Below are 22,300 nucleotides of genomic sequence, written 5' to 3' on the forward strand. Positions count from 1 at the left end.
ATTTAATTTACAGTACAAAGAAAATATAATTTCATTGCAGCTTTTACACACTGCTGTGTTTATGCTTCCAGATTAGATGACTACAGGCTAAAATTAATGCCCAAGAAGTATCCAGTATTTAATGGAAGGTCCAATTTATTAATTTAACCTTCAATATTGTCTATGTACATGGCCTAAATGAGGGTTATTTGCGTGGTTTATCTATCCTGTGTATAGATGTTTTGTACTAATTCCCTCACCACACAGACAGAAGCAGGAAAGCCAAATGGGGTTAATTTTGAATTGTAGTGTAAGACCATGTGAGACCCAGACTAGCTCTGTTCATGTCAGCCTGCTTATGGTAGATTTACATGTCAGCAGACAGAGGCTGTGCATTATTCTGTTGTAGATGAATAAATATTATGTTGAACTAGTGTCTGTTTGTGCAGTGTCAGTGTGTAGATAAGTGGTGGAGTAAATGAGGGTGTAGAAGTTTTAAGTGTTCCGCTAGTTTGTGTGCGTATATGTAAATATGGATCCCCCAGTCTGTTAGAGTTGTTCTGGAGGGCGGAGATAAGAAGCACAAACACACACACATACACACACACACACACACGCTCACTTTCTGCAATTAATTATGTTCCCTCTCTTGTTCTTTTCACATCGCAATCTCAGTTGGCCTTATCCACCTCCTTGCATTCCCTAACTCATTTTCTCACTGTCTCTAACTGAACTGGCACACATGCTTACACACACACACACACACACACACACACACACACACACACACACACATATATACACAACCATTAGTGTGGACCATTAGTAACCAAAGCAGGCTGTAAGTGCTGTAAAGTGACAGACTCAGGGACTGTGTGTGGATCTCACCTTACATGTGTTCCCTATGACATTAAAATGAATTAATCACGGGAGTGAAACAAATGCTGCTTTTATTATCCTGTGATAGCAATATTCCTCAGGTTTCTTAAGCAGCTATTAAATAATGGCATACCACAAGGCCTTAAAGCTGTCCCTCACAAAAAAGCAGTGTGTCGTCTTGTTGCTGACCAATTGAGGGTAGGAATACTGTAATTTCTGAAATCATGAAACAATTGCAAGATAACTGGCTTTCATCAGCGCATAAGCTAGAATCCCCCTACTCACCCACACACATGCACACACAGACACACCCTCCAGCTGTGCCTCGTCTTTCTTGATAATTTTACCCTAAGGCCAGAGGGCTGAGGGTCAGTTTAGCCATATCCAGCTTTGTTTTAACTCAGCTCAGAATATTATAATGAACCGCATTCACTTCTTGCTGATCGATAGTGATTCAAGGACATACATACACAGATACACATAGCTTCACCACAGAGTATCTGCTGCCTTGCTATTGTCTGTCTCTGTCTTGTACACCTCCATGACCAACAAAAACCTCACCTCACCTCTAACAAATCTCACGTGGGGGCAGCACATGTGATTACATATATACACGCATGTGGCCATATAGTCTAAATATGGCAACAGCAGCAACAGTGATGAATAATAGAAAGTGTTAAAAGCAGCTTCAACTACAGAGCTCTTAGCTAGAAATGGGGCTCAGAGTTAGTACACAATATAAGAGCGAGACAGGCAGAGAAAATGACTACATTTACATGGATTGCAATATCCCATTATTGATTAAGACAGTAGAAGCTGTAAACAACATTGTCTGATTACTTTTACCTTTATAAGGCCCAAGTTGTAAAAAGCATACTTGAATTGTGGAGTATTCCAGAAGAGTGGAGAGAAGATAAGTAGAGAGAATAGTGGACACACAGTATGAATATATGGTATATATGGACTATCTGTATGCTTACAGGGTATAAATACCTTGGTAGTGATGCTGCTACTCAAAAAACTATTGGCACGACAAGCTATCACTGCAAATTAGACGCTTTTATTTAGTTTAATTAAAATAAGCTAGATACATCGGTATGGGATGAGTTTTCCATTCAAACGAATTTCTTTCAGAAAATTATGAAAATGTTATCAAAAGTTTAAGCTTAAATGCCAAAACAAACAAACAAAAATCTCTTCAAACATCTCTTCTTCCTCCTCTTCTCAAGTTTATTGGCAGCAGGCAAACAACAAAACCATATGGTTAGCAGAGGGGTTGGATATGTAAGATTGTTGATGTTTTAAATCACATGACACCAATTTAAAGAGTGCTTTTGAATGTGAAAAGAAGGCTTAAACTGAGAAGAATAATGCATTTTCAGATTTATGCGCATTAATATGGTCTTAGCCCCACACTTATCTGCACCTCTCCATGTGTGTCTGTAGTGTAGGGAAGAGAGCAGAGGTAAAAGACAACAGGGAGGAGAGTTTGGCAGGCTTAAATGCTAGTTAGGCTGGCTGAGCTAATTAGCCCTGATTTCCTCATCCTGATTCAGACAAGGAGGAAAGCCTGGGATTACTGAGACAAGCATTGTGTGTGTGTCACTGAAATTGTGTCAGGCTGTTGGAAGTGTTCATCGGCAGGGGGGTTTGGGTGCGCTTATTTGCAAAAGTCAACTAAAAAGAGCTTTTCAAAATAAGACGGTGTAGTCCCTCATTCGTCCAGGAGTGTTCTATCGTAGAAAAGGTTTCAGTCGTAGTCATCTGGACACTGTTTTCAGAATCAAGGCGCACGTCACAAGACGACGTCTTGATTCTGAAAACAGTGTCCAGATGACTACGACTGAAACCTTTTCTACGATAAAAAGAGCTTTAGAAATGTGTTACAGTGTGTTGCACAGCAAGTGTTAGGTTGGGCTTGTGGTAGTGAGATAACTAGCCATCCCTCACCCCACTGAGGATGAAAAGGAGCTTAATGGCACGGGACCCAGCAGGGATGCCACTCTTCTTCAGGAAACTGCGGCACTGTGACCTCTTGCCCTCTACACCCTCCCTTTGTCCCTTTAGCTGTTCCTCATCTCCCGTTTGTCTGTCCCTATTTTCCCACTCCAACAACACTCCACCCTATTACATCCTTCTCATACATCTTGTGACTTCCATCTCATTGCCTGATTGAAGGGGTTTCATTGTAAAAGGAAAACACCTAAAAAGACATATGAAAGGTAACATACTGAAGAAAGAGTCTGTTGTCTAAATGTTTGTTCTGTAGAGGTTCATGTTGACTCTGTTTTTGTCTTTTTTTGGTTTGCTGCGTGGGAATTGTTGAACAGCAGTATGCCCCAAATTAATTTGGTGCTGTGAGCAAACACTAGTATACTCATTGCATTTAATTTATTTATTTGTTTATTGCTCATTTATCCGTGCTGTATGGAGGACTCCTGTAAAATACACAACCAGTCATGTGACACAGTTGACGAGTTCCAAGGCCTGTCATGGTGTCCCCTCGCCTCCTCCCCCACGTTTCCCGAGGTGCGAGGTAACGTGTCATCCTGTCAGTCACCATGACACTTACACACATACTGAGGTTCTTGGGAGAGTCAAATGAGTTTAGTTTTTTTTCTTTAAAGAGAAAGTGTTGTGCCACGCACTCCGCCCAGCCCCAGCCCCTCACAGCCATATTAGCCTAAGCGATAACACACACAGCCAACTTCCATTCACAGACTAACACCTCTCTTCAAACAGTAATTTAATGTGTTAGAGAAAGAACGGGCTGTAACAAAATTCCAGCCCAGAGCGGATTACAATGTCACATCAGTGCCTTTTTGCCTCATGTGTATCTTTTAATGTGATTAAATCCCCTTTTCTCTATCTCCCCAAGATCACAGCAGTCTTTGATCAGGGGCTTAGGAAGACCTGCTTCATACCAGTTCCTTTCCTAAACCCTCTTCTCCTTTCTTTGTATGGACTTCTGGCTTACAGGAAAAGCTGGCTAATCAGTTAATAATACAGTATCAACTTGTATAATAGTCAGTAGCTGTTTTCCAGGCCTGCAGTGTACAACACTGACTGTGCCAGTAAAGTTCACTGACAAGGTTACAGTATTGCTGTGTGTGTGTTTCTTAATTCATTAATTGCCTCTTGCAGCCCCCTGCAGTCCAGTCTGCCAAATACTCTCATTAGGGTTTCTCCATTACTGTTTGACTGGAAAGGGAAGTTACTTGGCGACAACTCTTGTCCTTCCTGTCTTCTCATTAGGAACTGTGGATCGTGTTTTCTTCACTTTAGAGCTGTGAAACATACAAAACTATGCCAGAACTGCTCAAGAATACAAGTATTACCATCACATTTCTTAAATAAGTCTTCAGATCAGAATCAGAATCAGAAATACTTTATTGATCCCCGAAGGGAAACTCTTTGTTATCAATAAAGTATTTCTGATTCTGATTCTGATCTGTGAGCAGTGATTCAAACCTTTTATGGTCTGTTTGGATCTTCAAAGAGTACAATACATTTTGTTGTGCTTCTTTTAAATTCAGCTCTGCAAGTCAGAGAGGATTTACAATCCAGTTTATTATATATGAACATAGCATTGTTTTGTGTTTTGAATGCAGCCCAGTTTGTTTCCCCTGGTCCTCTTAGAGGTGAGATGGAAGAGGAACAGGAGGGGGTCCTGCTGTTATTAGTGTTTTTGTGCTGTTGTTACTCATAATAAACTACCCTGCAGGTTGAATGTAAACCCTTTTTTTCCCCAGCCCGCCGTTATTTATGAGTCTGGTCTGGAACCTGTACACAGCATTTCATAAATCTATACTCTGCAAGCTTGTTAATTATATGCTGAGAGACCACACACAGTCATACAGTATACAGTACTAACACACACACAGGTGCTCACACACTTCCTGTTATTATCACCTATACATTGCTTTCAAATGACTGCAGTTTGGTTTGCGTGCCTGCTGCTTCTCCCAGCTCCCACTGTGCTACTACAATATATGATAATGCAGAACCTGTGTATTAGGCTGAGTGTGCATAGCCGTGTAAGAGCCATCAAGCTTTAGTGTGCCTATAAATTGCTGAAGTGATCACTGCTTGGCAGACTCTAAGCTCCCTGTGCTCTCTCGTAGCTCTAAACAAATTTTTTTTATAGCTTGAAATTCACTCCACTGTTGCTCTCCTTAGGGCCAGCAGCCAAAAAAACAAATACACGTGCAAGTACAAAGTGCACACACAGAACAACTATGCGCTGATTCACTTGCATGCACTTGTTTGCGTACCCAGGCATATTCCGTCACCTCCTCGCATGCACATAAAACATGATTTAGGACACAGACGCATGCATATTATTTCTCTCTTTAGCACTTTCTGCTCCGACTCCGCCCCGTGTGTGCTGGGACCCAGCTGCATTGAAACACACTGCCTTTGTGTGAGAACAGCTGGCTGCAAAGTCATTTGGACACACGCTCACACACACATGCACATGTGGACAAGCACTTACAGATGCACACATAGTTTTCCATGCAAGCTGAGCTGAAACAGTCTCTATTGTCAGCGAATAATTGAATGCATAAGCTGTCGGGAGGGGGGAGAGTTCACAGTGTTCCAGCTATAGAGCGACTTGGTCCACTGTTGAAACTCTATAGCAATCACCTCAATAATGACATCAGCATGTTGGCACCTAGACCGGGGTACACAGGCACATTTTGCCATATGAGAGGGCCCTGGGAGTGTGTGTGTGTGTGTTAAGTGTGTCCTGGCACTGAATAGACTTGGACTGCTTTGTAGCCAGCTTTGCTGTCGTAAAAGGCGAATGCAAACACTCCTGATTACTGTTTCTCTCCCCCCTCCTCTCTGCCTTCCATGACCAGTACCCAACCAGTTCCCTTCATTGTTGCTGTGCCCTGGCTTCCCAGCAGCAGCTGGAGTCTGAAACACTGTAGGGATGTTGTTTGGTGAATCGGACTATTGTTTTTGAGTGGTTTGGGTTTGGTTTGGGATTGGTGTCTGTTTTCTCCTAATCTCACTCCAGGCTATGTGTTCTGTAAATCATTGTACATATGTGCACGTATTGCACTAAATGTATGCTTTGATATGTGTTTGTGGGCATGAGTATGATAGTGTGTTGTGTGTTACTGACAGTCTGCTAATGTGACTTCCCCCTCCAACATCCCAGCAATTCACTCCCCACTCCATTTCATCCATCCGCCCATATTCTATCCATTCTTCTTTCTTCTCGCTCTCCCTATATTCGACTTGTATCTTCATTCTCACTTTCCATTTTCTCTCATACAACCCTCTCTCAGCTAATTTGCCATTGATTTTTTTTTTCTTTTTCTCTTCATTTATCTTTTACTCTTTCTTGCACTCTCAACCACTCCCTCCGTCATTAACTGCAGCCGTGCTCTGGGTGTGGGAGAGGAAGAGGGTGAGCATGAGGGAAAGTAGTGGAAGAGGGTGGAGAGGAAGGCGAGGCACATAGTTGTGGCTGGCTAATTGAAAGCCAGCAGTTTGGTCTGTGAAGTCCCAGCATATGGGAGTGGTCAGGAATTTGTAATTCTTGGTTATGTTTGTGTGTGTGAAACAGAGACAGAGCACATTCGACTGTGTGAGCTTGTGTGTTTGTCTGCTTGTCTGTTTTTGATTTTTGTTTTAGTTATGCTCCACTGTTGTCCTCTTGCCTCTCTCTTTTCTATCAGCCTCTGTCCACCCAGCTTTTGTATTGGTCCAGTCAGCTGCGGCATCTTGTCTGTCCACAAAGAAAACAACTTCAGAGTCAGCAAAGAAGAAAAGGTGCCACGGTTTTATGGTGTTTAGAGAAACCAGCCTTTAACTGGAGGATGCAGATTGCATCCCAATGTCAGCAATCCTCTCCATGACCTCTGACCTCCTTATAGAGGAAGATGAGCAGAAGGACAATGTATCCACTGGTATTGATATTGATGCTAAATGTCTGCTAAATGTTTCATATGTGCAGTATATTATTGTGCACATGCTAGTGCTACAGTAAAACCTAAGACTTGTCCTCTGTACTGGTATAATCTAACAAGACTGACTCTATAGCCATGCTAGCAGCTCTGTGCTCTGTGAGGCTGTACTTTGGCACAGCAGTGTTTTGTGCTGAATTCTAACATCAGCATGCTAATAGGCTCACAGTGACAATGCTAACATGCTGATGTTCATCAGGTATAATGTTTACATGTTCACCATCATGTTAGCATACCAAAATTTGCTAATTAGCACTAAACACAAAGTACAGCTGAGGCTGATGGGAATGTCATTAGTTTTACAAAGTATTTAGTCATAAACCAAAGTATTGGACAAATTGAAATTTGACCAATTGAAATCTGACTTGTTGATGGCGATAGATGAAAAGTCAGATGATCAGCAAAGTGATTACAATTCATCCTGAGGGGGAACATGAATGTCCAAATTTCATGGCAATCCATCCAGTAGTTGAGATATTTCAGTCTGGACCAAAGTGATGGACCAACCAACAGACAACAGACGAAATTGCCATCCATAGAGCCATGCTGCTGACTAAAAATATGCTGGTGAAAATATGCTTTCTATTTTCAGCTCTAAAATTAGTTGCAGCATTTCACAACTATTAATGTGAAGAATTTTGTTCAGAAATGTAAAATGCAATTTAGTAAAAACTACTCTTCCTCCCCTCTGTTACTTTCATTCCCAAGTGGTTTGAATTGATAAGGTTCTGCTGTACAAAGCAAACCGTTTTTTCTCAATGTTTTTACTGATACTCATTTGTGTGTTAAACCTAACCCCATAGACTAACCCCATGCTGTAACTGCAGTCGTCTGGTCTGCCCAGGGATAGAGGTCAGAGGTCAAGGGTCAGTGATCTGAACAGGAAAGCTTATTCATGCAGAACAACACATCGTAAACAAACCATTACACACCATCTGCAGTGGCGTCAAATCCCCAACCAGCATGCGTATGTTTGTGTAGGTGTGTGTGTTAGTGTCTCTGACATCACACCCACAGACACACAAGTGTAGATCAACACACACAGCCACATGGGGACAAAGAGGTGATAGAGGAAGTGACCATCTGGTATCTACTGAGGCATCAAATGACCTGCTGACTGGTTACATTGGCATTATGCATATGCTGTGTGCTTCACACAGTGATGCTTTCAAAATATATTGTTGTTTGAAGCAAATATTGCTTTACTATTGCTGTGTTTATTGAAAAAAACATTTTTTATACAAACACATTGGTTGTTTTGTTCAAGGACACTTAAACATGTGGACAGGGACTGAACTACCAGCCCTGTGATTAATGGCCTACCTGCTCTACCGTCTTTATGATTTAGCACAAAAATTTAGTATTCAGTTGATCTAAATTCTGTCATAGCGCTCTTTAAGTTAATAGCTAAGAAGTAATTATGACGTTTTCTGCCTTTAGCCATTACTTCAACTGTCAAGTTTTAGAGATACACACTTGTCTTTTATTCCTCTCAGACAAAGACACTTTATCTGTCAATTATTTCCATGCGTGCTCATTTACAGAGCTTCATGCTTCATTACCTTGGCAACAGATTTGCTCATATAGAACTCACCACCTCTCTTTCTGTTGCCAAATCTCTGTCTCTTCATTCCCTGATTGCCACCTCCCTTTTGCCACCACTTTCTGTGTTTTCCCCATCATTCTTGTCTTGTCGTCTCTTCTCCAGCACCTTGATCTGCCTCGCTCTTGCTTGTCGTCCTCACCATCCCTCCCTCCTCATCCCCTCACCCTGTACACTGCTTGTCTCTTGACATTCAGCGCTTTCTCTTTTTTTTCCTCCCACTTACAGTTCCCTTTCTTATCTCTTTTTTTCTCTCAACTGCCTCTCACACTCCACCCAGACTTTTCGCCCTGTCAACCCATATCTCCTCTGTTCTTCTGGCTCTCCCTCCTCTCCACTCCTTTCCTCAAGTCCCCCCTTGTTTTCTTTGACAGCACCACCTCCCCTCTGTGTCGCTGCGTAATACCCAACATGCGCTGCATCCCTGTCACCCATCCACCCTTGCTTCTCCCTCTATCTGGCTGCTGTCCACACTGCCACCATAACAGGCAGGCAGCCTCTCTGGCAATGTCCACTGGTCCAACACCTGCTACTCTGAAGAGACTGTGTGAGGGAGTTGCTGTGACATGTGTGTTTGTATAGTTGTATTCTGTGAGCATTTGTTAAATGATTACAAAAATAAAATGAGTTTCATCCACTCTAGACATTTGTCCTGCTTGTTGTTGCATGTGTGTAAGCCTGTGTTGTTTGATGTGTTTATCTCTTACTTCCCCGTCTGTGAGTGTTTATGTCAGTTTGTTGTACTGTTGTTAGCTCGACATACAGCCAGACGCGTGGATTAGAGTTAGAGTTAGGCTGCTCGTCTTCTATTCTGAGATCCCCCAGAAGGAGAAGCCTGTTAATTTAGCTGCTATAAATACAGGACCTCCTCGTAGCGGGTCACTCTAAGACCCGCTGCACAGAACTGGACTGTGGTGACAGCTCCTTTACTCTGTGTGTGTGTGTGTGTGTGTGTGTGTGTGTGTGTGTGTGTGTGTGTGTGTGTGTGCATTCCTTCAAAGCTGGCTGGCTAGCCTCCGGCTCAGTGGTGCATGGAGCATGGTTTGCAGTGCCACCATTGACAAGGACATTTGGACACAGCCTGAGCTGGGCTTTCTCTCGTCTCTCTTTATCCTAGTTTAAATTTCTTTTCATCCCCTTCTTTGTTTATCACTTACAACTAATGGTTTTGTTCTGATCGAATAATATATCAATACTTATTTCAACAAACCGGTTAACGGCTTGATCTATAAAAAGACCAAAACAATGATGAATTTCCATCAAGTCCAAAGTGGTGTATTCAAATAAACAGCAAATCTTGACATTTGAGAAGCATTTTTCTACAAATGTAAAGTATTTGATGTTTTGGTGAATTCCTTTTGAACTGGGTGATTAACTGATAAAGTTGTCATCAATCAACTAATCGACTTAGCAAATCATTGTTTCAGCTCTGAATATTGTCTGTCTTCCCTAGAATTAGAACTTTAGTATTAAGGATGTAGATTCTACAAACAGCAGACAACATGTTTGTTGTCTGGGTGCAGGAGTTTCAAACCTTGTGCTCATCATTGTTGATCATGTTGATGATCAAGGAAATATGCATGTGTTACTCTCTTGCTCTGTTTTAAGGATTTCTCTTAAATGATCAGTTCGGTAGGCCTATTCACTGCATGAAAAATAAAAACAAATGGAGGCTTGGATATGCATTTTCCTTCTCTCTTTTACTCCCATTCTCAGTTAAAATGACACTTGGAAGAAAGAAAACCAACCCAGTCAATTAATCAACTCTCATAAACAAACACTTGACCTCCAAAATTGAATTCTCCACTTTTACCTTGCAGACATCCAGTAGTTAACTGATATCTATGTTTATACTGTTGCTGTAATTTGGTCTCCTTTCTTTCAGTCAAGAGTACTATAATTGCTTTTCAGTCAGTGAAAGTGTTTATTTAATGACAGGCTTACTTGTGTAGCTACATTGTGTTCAACATCCACGGTGTAGATTTTACACGACTCTAGACTGATCATTATCTTCATCAGCATAAATACACTCAGTCATGCTCACATTTTGTCTGATAATTCTTCGCTCTGGCAGTGTTTCTGAGGAGAAATCTCCTAGTAATCACCGCTGTCCTTTTTAATGTTATACCATGTAATTATAGTAAGTGATACTGTAATGTATGTCAGACTATTACTGACTGTTTTAATGTTTTGGTGGTTTGGTTTAGAGAGAGAGTAGTTGGATCTTATGTGTGATTTACAGCTGTTATTGTAGCTTTCACTACCACGCAGAGCAAGTGTGTTCTATCCCAAGAAGCAAGTTAGTTTTTCCAATATAGTGGTTAATCAGAAACCTCATTTTGAAGTGCACTGAGGCCAAGAGAGAGTCTGTGTCCAAATGTGGACCTTTTATGTCCAAACCGCATTTGTTCCTCTCCAACTGTGTCTCTGTTGAACAAAGTGTGGCACTCAAGCTAACACAGAGACAGGTAGAAAAGAGAAACAGGATGTGGAGAAGCAGAAAGAAAAGCCAATTGAGGACAGTGAAGCGGAACGGATGGAGTGTGAGAGAAGGTAGAAGAAAATGAGCAGTGAAAATATAAAAGCTTAAATCAAAAGGATAAAAAATTCATAAGAATCAGGCGGAGAGAGAAGGAAGATAAATTAAAAATATCTGAGTAGAGGAGGAGAAGGTGCATTTATCAGGCTGAGAGAGGGGTGGGAAAAGAAGGGCAAAGGCAGCATTAGAGATTATTTGAGGGGAGAGTGTGAGCTTGTTACGGTATCGCTGAAGAGGACGAGCACACACACACACGCTTTCACATACACATAATCCTGCAGTCGGCCTGCAGTCGGCCAGCTGTTGCACGACATTCGTTCATCTATTATAAGCACAAAGTAAATGTTTTCCTAATTTGTTTAACCAGTTTTTTAAAGGTGGCCTCACTGATCGATATTCCCTGGATTGAAGCAATTCATGTGCAAATGCATGATTCAACGGTGTTTTAGCTTGAAAAAGAGCACTGGCACTAACACTCAAGGTCAGCCCGGCTTTGCTTTTGCTTGGTCTTTGTTTGATTCATTTGTGCTCTCTCCTCCCTCTCACCTCATATGTTAGTTCTTTCCCTCACTGTCTACTGTTTTAAGTTCATGCATACAGTAATTTTGCACTGCTGACAGAGTGAAGAGGGGCTTAGAGATTTGTTTAAACTCTGGACAGCATCACCAGAGGCAGAGCTAAACAGTTTAGGATTGAGGAACCTTTACTGTCTACATGTGTTTGCGTTTGTGAATGTGTCTGCATGTGTTCACAATGTGTGTGTGTGTGTGTGTGTGTGTGTACAGAGTCTTTTTTAATCACATGAAGGATGGCTTTCTTGCCCCAGATAAGTCGAATTTAGTTCGACCTGGCTTAAATTCTGTTTTTCCTTAGAGAAAGTAGCTTGAGGAAAGGGACAGTGGCTAGAAATGGCTAAGTGTGTATGTGTGCATTTGTGTGTCTGGGGTCTCTCAATTGGGCTACATTCCTTATTGTCCCACTTGAGATGTGCTGGTTCCTCTGTGTGTGGGTGTGTTGTGAATAAGTTTGCACTAAATGATTCAGCATCTATGTGTCTGCTCAGCGGGGGGTGGGCTTGTCGGTAAGAGGGCAAAAGGCCATGTGTTTGAATATTGTCCATGCCACCACTCACACACACACACACACACACACACCACTGAACACAGACTCCTGAGTGCTTTCAGAAACACACCTCACTAATGTATCCACAAGAGACATTTAATCTACTGCAGACATAGACTTTCTTAATGTCTTCTTTTCTCCTATTCTGTTAGAGAAGTCATGCCCATTCTTTACATCCCTCAATTCGCCCCTTTCACTTTTTTAATAATGTCTTCCTCCATTTGCCACAGACAAGATTCTTTCAGATGTGTCATTATATGTAATTTCCCTTACAATCTCTTTTTTTCCCTTCTCCCCCTCCACCATCCCTTGTCCTTGCAGGACAGCGACATCCAGAAGAAGATTGACCATGAGATCCGAATGCGAGATGGGGCCTGCAAGCTGCTGGCCGCCTGCTCCCAGAAAGACCAGGCGTTAGAGGCGGCGAAGAGCCTGCAGACCTGTAGCACTCGTATCATGGCCTACATGTCAGAGTTGCAGAGGATGAAGGAGGCTCAGGTAATGCAGAAGGTCACGCGGAGGTCGTCGGATGCAGGGCCGATGGAGGACAGACTCCCGTGCAAAGGAAAAGTAGCCATCTCAGGCAAGTAAAACCTTGTCTGGATGTGTGTGTTTTGTAGGAGTATGTTTTACTCTCTTCTTATTGACTGAGGTGAATGTGGTGACTTGCATATGCTGCCCATTGCAATGAGAGGGCAGTCAGATGAATGATTATAGAGCTACTCTGTTTGTATCGCTGACACACTGCAGAGAGATAATTCACACTAGGGAGAAAGACAACAGGGGTGAAAGGTTTTTTTTCTTCTTAGAACATGATGACAAGGTAAAAAATAAATATTAATGAGATGTGAGACTGGGAGCGCGTGCATGTGTTTGTGGGTGGAGGTTCATGGGGGCGCTGCTGTATGTCTGGTACACACACACACACACACACACACACACACACACACACACACGTACAGTCAGTAATTAGCTGTGGCTACTTTAGCCAGTGTCTGAAAGCAGCATGGGTAGGGAGGCACACATACAGATAGACACGTATCAGTTAGACAGTAAGGGTGATTAACATTTTTGTGATCTAATCCCTTATCTGTTGTCATTTCAGATCTTCGGATCCCTCTCATGTGGAAAGACACAGAGTACTTCAAGAACAAAGGAGGTGAGGAGCCACCTCTGTATGTGTGTGAAGAAGTTCATTGATGGGTTATTAATGATTTATGCCTGTAGAATTTATTAATGATTTGCCTCTGATGGAAGTGGTATGTGGCTTCACACACTTCAATTCAAAGTTGTTGAATGTGTGTGAAAGCTTTGTCTAATCACAGGGGGAGAGCGTGGGATTCCTCATAACTAAAGAACAAAAATTACGTTTTATCATTGGCTAGAGGGTGAAACACTGATGTGGACTTTTTGTTTCATATTTAAAGATATGCTGACCCATGGAACTATGCAGACAGACCATACAGTATTACAGAGTAGAGTAGCACAGTTTCTGGAGCTGATCATTACAGTCTGTTGCAGCTTTATCAGATATCTCTGTATTTTACAGGAACTCATTTTTTTAGACATGAGAAACTCCTGGCAGCACAACCTGACCCACTGTTCAGTCCTGCTGGCTTTGCTTCTTGGCTCTGAGAATCAGCAGCACACAGATGCTGAACTGGGTCATTATTAGTAGGGTAGAGAATACTGGCCTACTAATAATGAAAACAAATGTCATCTGTTGGGCGTTTAAGGAACTCCCTGAGTCTTTTGTCCTGTGGAATATTACTGTGAACCAGGTCATATTTAAATGTTTTTATGGCATTTCAGAATTCAATGGTGCACATATAACAATAGTAATCTTTATATTGACTATTTGCTATCCCACCTCCTCTTGATAGAGTTAGTGTGGGTTAACCCCCGTGCAGTCATTATAACAGTCTCAGTGCTCATTCTCTCCCCTGGCAACTTGAATGGAATTAATCTGCATGACCTGTGCATATAAATGAACTCAAGAGACAGGTAACAAAGCTTAATGAGGCTGTTAGTCAAGGTCATTAAGCACACCGAGACATATAAACTGAGCCCAGGAGGCAAGGAGGAGTAAAGCATGTTCCTCTCTCACTAGTCCAATCATATTTTAGGTGTTTGAGTGTTGAGCTCATACGTGGAATAATAAGTTTGAATATTAAGTGTCAAAGTGCCGTAGACAGGCAAGCACATAATGAGCAGACCACCTCTCTCAGCCTTTTCAGTTCTAACTTTGAATTTGAATAAGATGTGGCAAAATGATTGGATTTGGTTGTGCAGTAGAAGAAGAAGAAAAAGACACAATAGAAGATAGTAGACCATCAGGGGTCACAGTATTTAGATGACAACAATGATACCTAAGGTACTATTTCTTACATACATTTCTCACTGTTATTATGGATATGATGGTGTTGCGTTTCGGCACAGGGGTTCACCTAATTACCCTTAATCATAGTGAAGCATGCCCAAAAAGGGTATTAAAGCTTCTTTACAATGTATGTGTATTCCCTGAGATAGTTCCTTCACAATGTATATAGAAGGCAAGAGTTGTTATCCAGCTCTCTTTGGCTACTGCATCATTAAAGACCATTGTATGTTAGTTTCAACCACAAAACAGCTAACAATGCTTCATAGGCCATTGAGATTGCTGAAATGAAACTAACAACAGTAGAAGTTCTCGTCAGACAGGTAGAGGAGCTGATCTTCTTTCAAACTTTAATTACTCAGGTCATCTGGCCTCAGCACTTTGTTAAAACACTTGCCTACATCTTGGAGGTTGCAGGTGATCCTGTTTTCGAGCTGAAAAAGAGTTTTCAAGTGATGCAGTTGAATGAAAGCTGTTGAGATGCCTCACAAATGTGAAGTTTCACAGATTATTTTTCTCTTTTGTTCTACCTTTCCACCTTGTCCTTTGTAGAGCTTCATCGGTGTGCAGTGTTCTGCCTGCTGCAGCTGGGAGGAGAGATCTTTGACACAGACATGGTGATAGTGGACCGGACACTCACCGATATTTGCTTTGACAACACCATCGTATTGTAAGTCATCTGTCTGCCCTATAAACAAACAGCCACGTAAAGAAAAACTCACATACAGTCTGTGAGTAACACTGATATGGCCATGTTCATCATGTGTGTATCCTTTTGCAGTAATGAAGCCAGCCCAGGTTTTGAGCTGCGTGTTGAGCTGTACAGCTGCTGCTCGGAGGATGACTACTCAGCAGGGAGCACGCCAAGGAAACTAGCCAGTAAACTCAGCTCCTCGCTGGGGCGTTCAGCTGGAAAGAAGCTCCGGGCAGCCATGGAGCCTGGACCATGTAGTCCTATTAGCAACGGAGGGGCAGCTCCTCTTCTGCTGCCAGTTCCTTCTGTACCGTGAGTTTAGTTTACAATATTTGCTAGTTTACATTTTATGGCATATAGATATTGAATAGAGGGAGAATAGAGAGCGAAATAACATATATATCAGAGAGTACAGGTAGGCATATTTATGGAGACCATTTTTCACTATAAACATGCATGCTCAAACACAGAATAAATTTCTATCCCTTCTCTTGTGTGTTGACAGGGGCCCTAAGTACCACCTCTTAGCTCATACCACCCTGTCACTGTTACACGTCCAGGACAGCTTTCGCACACATGACCTCACCATCTCAGGCAATGGTGAGTGGCAGCCTTCATCAATCTGTCTCCTCAGCATCTTTGTCTTTTCTCTGCCAAATCTGCCATCTGTCTGGTTTTTTTTGTCCTTCTCTCACTCATCGCTGTGTCACTTCTCCTCCCTTGCATTCTAATAATTTCCCTTAAACTGAGCATGTGTGTGTACACCCCCCCCCCTCCTCCTCCTCCTCCTCCTCCTCCTCCTCCTCCCCTTCCTTCTTCCCCTTCCTCTCTGTCCCCCCATGTTCTTTGACAGACAGCCATTGTCAAGGTCACAGTAATAACGGCTGTGCCAGTGAGGTGACTGCTGTGTAAAGCTGCAATAATGTGGGCTAACAAGGGCCCAGAACCTCAGACAGACAGGCCCCTGGTGTTTTATTCATTGGCCCTTCAGTCTGCTGTAAAGTTTAATTGCTGTACTTCATGACAGTCCCGGCAGCTGCCAGTATTTTACACTCCTGTGCCTTGTTTGTATGTTAAAGGGGGCAGTATGACATGGGGAAGAAGTGTGTTTGTGTGTGAATTGAATGTCATGTAGGAATATTCTTATTTATTAATGGTGTTTATTTTTGCTCATCCATCTCTCTCTCCCTGTAGAAGAGTGTTCTTATTGGCTGCCGCTCTATGGCAGTATGTGTTGCCGCCTTGCAGCTCAGCCGCACTGTATGACCCAACAGATGATGAGTGGATGTTTGAAAGTTAAGGTAAGTTGGCAGGTGTGTGTGAGACACTATTCCCCTCACGGTTTCCATAGTTTTTTGGCTTTTTTCCTGGTTTATTTATGTCCTTTTCGCCTCCTCCACTTCCCTCCTCTCCTTCTTATGTTGCCATCTCTTTTTGTGTTTTTTTCCCTGTCATATACTCCACACTTAACTGATCTTTTTCTCTATCTCGCAGCAGTTGGGAGGTGACCATCAGAGTTGGACAAAAGTGCACGGTGTTCTAAAAGGAACAAGCCTTTTCTGCTACCACCAGCCAGAAGATGTGGAGGCTAACGTTGAGCCAGCTTTCACCATTGCCATCAACAAGGTCAGCAAAGGAATCACATAAAAATAGAGAAACTATCTGGAATTGAGTAAAACACTTCGTCTCCAGAAGTTGAGCCGACCTTAAAGAACCCATACAGTTGTGTTGTTTCTGGTTATGCCTAAGGCATTGGTAGCTTAGATAAGGAATTGGGCTTGTGGATTGCTGCCAGTTTGAATCTCGAGCCAAGTGGTAGACTCTGAGCCAAAAAAGTAAATAAGAAAAAAGTTCTTCTCTCAGTAAATACTATTAAGGTGTCCTTGAGCAAGACACTTAGCCCTCAGTTGCCCCAGTAGAGCTGCCCAGAAGCCAAGAGTAGAAAAATGTGGTTCTGTTGCTCAGCTTTCAGGTGTAACTGTAAATGTTCAGCAAGGCTAGAAAAAAGCAGGCATGTCTGGATAAAAAGCTTTATAGATTTCGAATTGTAATCTGTTCAGTATCTTCTCAAGTCTTTGCAAACACAATAGAACACAGCAGTCAGCCCCATCCAATCAGGAATCATATTTCTCTCATCCCTCCATTTTTCTAGGCACCAAAGTGAAGAACAGTCAGTCAGCCAGTCAGGTTCTTGATCATCTTATTTCCTGTGTCTGCGTCTGAGGGTTTACGCCTGTGGGGCTTCTCATTCCTTCCACAGTGACTCATTCAGTCTTTTGTAGCCTCTGACCCTGATCTCACAGTTGACCTAAAGCCAAGTCAGTAAGAGCAGATCAGGTCTGTATGGTCTTTTGTTAGTCAGTTGTCTGGCTCTGCTAAAGAAGAAGGAGCGCAGTGTGACGAATGGAACAACACTGCCATCTAGTGGTCATAAACAACCTAGACATATTTGGAGTAGAATGAGGAGGTGGGAATTGGGAGTCTGTACCTTTTGTTGGATAATTGCTGAAGGGAAATGGCTTGGAAGAGGACTAATTAGTGGCTTTATTAGTGAGGGCTTATTTTCACTGGGGACTCAAAATTACAATTGCCATAATGATCACTTGTTGCAGCACATAATTTTGTTTATTCAGGAGTACTGGCATTCATTCCTGATTGTAGTTATTTTGTGGCAGATGATTGTATTCTTTGTCACTCCCGTGTTTCAGGAGACCAGAATACGTGCATCAGAGAAAGACCCTCACAGTAAAGTTCAGAATATCTGTATCAGTAACCAGTACGGAGGTGAGGAGGTCACACACACACTGACAACAGACAGCCGCGAGGACACACACCGGTGGATGGAGGCCTTTTGGCAACATTTCTATGACATGAGTAAGTACTTGCTATGCTGTAACAGGAAGTGTGTGTAATATACATATATATAGTATATATATATATATATATATATATATATATATATATATAGTATCATAGCTGCTTCCATTTCAAGGACATATACTTCTATATTCTATACAGGCCAATGGAAGCAGTGCTGTGATGACTTAATGAAAATTGAACTGCCATCGCCAAGGAAGCCGGCTCCTGTCACACCAAAACAAGGCTCACTCTATCACGAAATGGGTAAGACCCTGATTATATCACTGTGGATATGTAATCAAAAACATATTTGATCACTTTTAGCGGAAAAGATAAAAGAGAAAGCAGGGAAAGAAAGTGCCTGCATTGCATGTGACTGTGTGTAGCTTTAATTCCTCGGGTCCATGTGCATGAGAGATGCTGTCGCAATTAAATTTTCCTCTCCGATATCTCAAACTCACGCTGCTTTACTTCTCTGTACCGTAGATAGAATGGGTCTTATCTCTGACACGCTGACTCACTCTCTGTCCTTTGTTTCTCTGTCTCTCTTTGTCCTTTTCAATTTTCCTTGTGTGTCCTGAATCCATCACTCCTTGGCTTTGTCTCTTTTGTCCTTCTTTATTATTTCCTTGTGTCCTCATTCATTATTCATGATCAACGCCACATTGTTCACCTTTCGCCATTAATTTTTAACGGGTGAATTATCTTTATCCTTGAACAAATCTTTTTTGTTCTCTCATCACGCCTTCACATTCATTTCCGTCATAAACACGCATCAACCCTTACCGATTTCTGTCATGACCATCAAAACACATAAAAACTCCACCTGTTGCACACCTCCTCTCCACTCCACCCCTTCTCTCTCGCCAACCTCCCTCTCGGTTTTCATAACCCCCCTGGCAGCCCCTCTTGCCACACCCTCCTGTGAGGGTCTTCTGCTGCAGGATAACGCTGTGTCTGCTGAGATTCGTGCTCTGCTCTCGTCCTATTACAACGACAGGTGAAGTAACAGGAGTAGGGCTCCATATAAATTATGGCAAATGTTGCAGTCCAGGATTTACTGCAAATCCATTATCAGCCTCATGTGGCTAATAGTGAATAGATTCTGCAAAACAGGACAGGACAGGATTCTTTTTGCTTCATCATCATTCATCATAATTGAATAAACATTAAGATATGTTCAGAACTGAAGTCTTAAACTGTACAATGCATTATCAGACAAACAAAAAAATCTGAACACTTCTAATTTGCCTGCAATTTTTCCTCATAAACTCTAGGATGCATTTAAAAAATAACATTTCATGAACTGCAAACATGTCTCTAAATCCACCCAAAATCCATAATTTCAGTGAGATAAAAATATTCCTTAATTTTGCATTAAAACTGTCCTAATCCCTGCCTTAAGAATAAAAAAAAAATAAGAAACAACATTTCAGTTAATCTCAAGTGATGACAGGATTGCCAATTCATGTTCCAAATGGTAAGAAGATTAAGACAAATCAATTATTTAAATCTGTTAGATTAAAATCCTTTGAAAAAACAGGTTATACAGCAGTATAATGATGAGTTTTGCTGCATCTCTCCTGCAGTTATTGAGTCATCTGCTGACCTCAGCAGCACTGTGTCAGACATATTGACTCGGAGGATGCAGGAGCTGGAGCTCCGCAGCCAGCTGGGCACCTCCCCCACCTGGATGTCTGTGTTTGAGGAGAGCAACCCCCAAAGTGCTGGCCGCCCCCGTCCCTGTACCTCTCGCCTATCTGGCCACAGCCCCCGCACCCCTCATCGATTGCCCCGGAGCCCTGTGAGCCCTCACCGCTGCCCACAGCTGGGTCTGCTGTCCTCAGATGCAAGCCTGACCTCAGACAGCGACAGCCACTGCAGCACTAGTCCCTGCTCTCACCACCGTGGCTGGCCCGAGCCTTCTTCAAACTTCTCTCTCTTGTCATCTTCCCCTTCCCGTCTGAGGCCACGCACTCTGTCGCTGGATGCTAAGCTCAGCACCCTTCGAGGGAGGGAGTACGGAGGAGGAGGGACCTTCCAGTGCCCCTGCCAGCCTCCTCCCTCCTCGCTGCTTGCCCCACTCCCCATCTCCTCACGTTCACCTGGGTCACAGCGCAGCACACAGACCACGCTCTCCTGCTCCAGTTCCACCTCCAGCAACAGCTCCAGCAACAGTGAGGGCAGCCACAGCCCAGAGTCATCTGAGGGAGCCCCCTTCTCAAGGCCCTCCCCGGCTCGACGCAGCCTCAGGAACCTCAGGGCCAGACTCGATCCTCGCAACTGGCTCCAAAGTCAGGTGTGAACTTGTCCTGCCTGACAGACATTTTACGTTGGCCTAAAGACAACAGTGCTCATTAAACTATGGTTTAACTGGCTTAACATATGTGAACCAACCTCAGGCAATCTGCTATGCTACATGCCCAGCCCTGAGGAGGATAAGCTGCCTCTAGCCTGCCTCCTGGTGGAGGATAGATCATGGAAGACCCTCCTGGGGCAAACTGGAATGTCTTCTAACACAAAAGACAGGTGACAATCACTGCAGGCGAATCTGCACTTTGCTGGGTTGCCACAATTCGGAAGATGGTCCAAAACTAAATGGGAGGTACTCTTGCTTGCTTTGAGAAATTATGGTCATGCTATTTGGGAGAAAGTGATGCTAAGAGCTAAGGACTCAATAAACACGCCACACTGTCTGTCCTTGGACTATAATTCTGAAACTAGAAAATATTTTGTTTTGTCTTCTGCATCAGCCATCCTCTCAAACATTGTTTCAAGGTTATCTCTATTAATGCACTAGCAGTATTTTGACTGGATGTTTCCTATCTGTATTTTATAAATAAAGATTTGCAGTGTTTATGCTATGAAAGCCAGTGAGCATGTGGCAGGATGAACATGCAAGATGAACATAAGGTATAAATCAGTCAAGTGTGGAGGGAAGGGTTGATGTATGTTGCCTGTACTGTGATCTACTTCAGTGTACGTATCTAATTATTCATACAACAGATGATCATTGTGGTTCTGCTAAAATGACTATGCACCATTTTGCTTTTTTGCATGATTTCACTTACACTTAAAATGTTGAACTACTTGAGATCATTTCAACAATGAATCTGGTGAAAGCTTAACTTTATGCAAGTGCTCATACTTACTGTACTGGTTATTACTGTGATCTCTTCAGGGTAAAAATCTGTGCTCTGGTCTTAATTTTTACACGTTTATCTGCACACTATTGGCAGGCTGTCGTCAAAACTGGGTAATAGATCCTTACATACATAGAAAAACTGAAATTAACCAAAGCTTAAGTGTTATTGAAAACCCAAGCCATACTTATAATTATGCTACACTGCCTCACTGCAGTATTGTGGGAGTCCATTAAGAATAGTGGTTCCTGATTATGGAATTTCCAATAAAATGTGAAACATCCACCAATCAAATATTATGCAACACAGAAACATTTCTTAGAAATTATTTTATGGTGGCTGTATTCTAGGTAACTTTCTATTAACTGAGTATGAAACCCCAGTCAACCATTAGGTCATGATAGTAAGAGCAAGAATAAAATGGCTTATTTGCCACCTTGTTTTTTTAAATTATGTAAGTTGTTGTCATTTAGACAACTGTTCACAGCAGTTACTTCTTCCATGTGAAAACAAATCTTATAGGAGAGTCGTGTCTCTGTCAGTGCAGTAAAGCCTCTTCTTCTCTGTCTTTGTTGATTACTGTGGATTTGACTTTGGTAACAGTTTCCCTCTTGGGGATCAGAACTCGGGCAACCATTTTTACTGAGAATTAAAACTGTCAAATGTTTGAAAAACAGCATTTGTTACTGTAAATTAATTTGTATAAGTTAAGTTAACCTCCTCTCTTTGTCTTTTGTTACATTATTGATTTTGTTATAAATGCAGCTATATTGATACCTGATTATCATAATGTTAACAGATGATGTGCAGATCTTTAACTGTTACGAATAGATAACATTGAATGTTGTAACCTTGCAAGTTTAGCAGGCTTTGTGTTCTGCATGTACGCTGTCCTAGAAGACAAACATTAAATGAGAAATGTGGAAATCTCATGTATAAATAATATAACATTAATTATAATAAATGTTTTATGAATTCACAACGGACTCTGTTTCTTCGCACGTCCACATTTTTGTCTACATGAAATACAATCTTTTGAACTCTGTTAGAAATATTATGTGTAAATCTGTCAATGGCAAGACCTATTAAGTTGAAATCATTAATCCTAACTGTGTATCTTACAT

The 22,300-nt window shown here is 42.1% G+C and overlaps 1 protein-coding gene across 7 annotated transcripts in view; it reads left to right on the forward strand.

The window, feature by feature from the left end:
* Positions 1–22,155, forward strand: part of rtkna (rhotekin a) — a 56,178-nt gene extending 34,023 nt beyond the window's left edge. For 5 of the 7 annotated variants that reach the window (XM_044198046.1, XM_044198052.1, XM_044198048.1 and 2 more), the window contains exons 2-11: positions 12,425–12,686; positions 13,209–13,262; positions 15,033–15,150; positions 15,262–15,486; positions 15,680–15,774; positions 16,369–16,475; positions 16,669–16,800; positions 17,883–18,048; positions 18,193–18,297; positions 19,623–22,155. In XM_044198046.1, the coding sequence (XP_044053981.1) occupies positions 12,425–12,686; positions 13,209–13,262; positions 15,033–15,150; positions 15,262–15,486; positions 15,680–15,774; positions 16,369–16,475; positions 16,669–16,800; positions 17,883–18,048; positions 18,193–18,297; positions 19,623–20,338 (1,980 nt within the window). In that variant the 3' untranslated portion in view covers positions 20,339–22,155. Of the gene's footprint in view, positions 1–12,424; positions 12,687–13,208; positions 13,263–15,032; positions 15,151–15,261; positions 15,487–15,679; positions 15,775–16,368; positions 16,476–16,668; positions 16,801–17,882; positions 18,049–18,192; positions 18,298–18,936; positions 19,034–19,622 lie in introns of all 7 variants that reach the window. The other 2 variants (XM_044198053.1, XM_044198047.1) reach the window with 2 other exon arrangements.
* Positions 22,156–22,300: the final 145 nt, after the last annotated feature.

This window comes from Siniperca chuatsi, linkage group LG5 (genome assembly GCF_020085105.1).
Source record: "Siniperca chuatsi isolate FFG_IHB_CAS linkage group LG5, ASM2008510v1, whole genome shotgun sequence".
Classification (NCBI taxonomy): Eukaryota; Metazoa; Chordata; class Actinopteri; order Centrarchiformes; family Sinipercidae; genus Siniperca; species Siniperca chuatsi.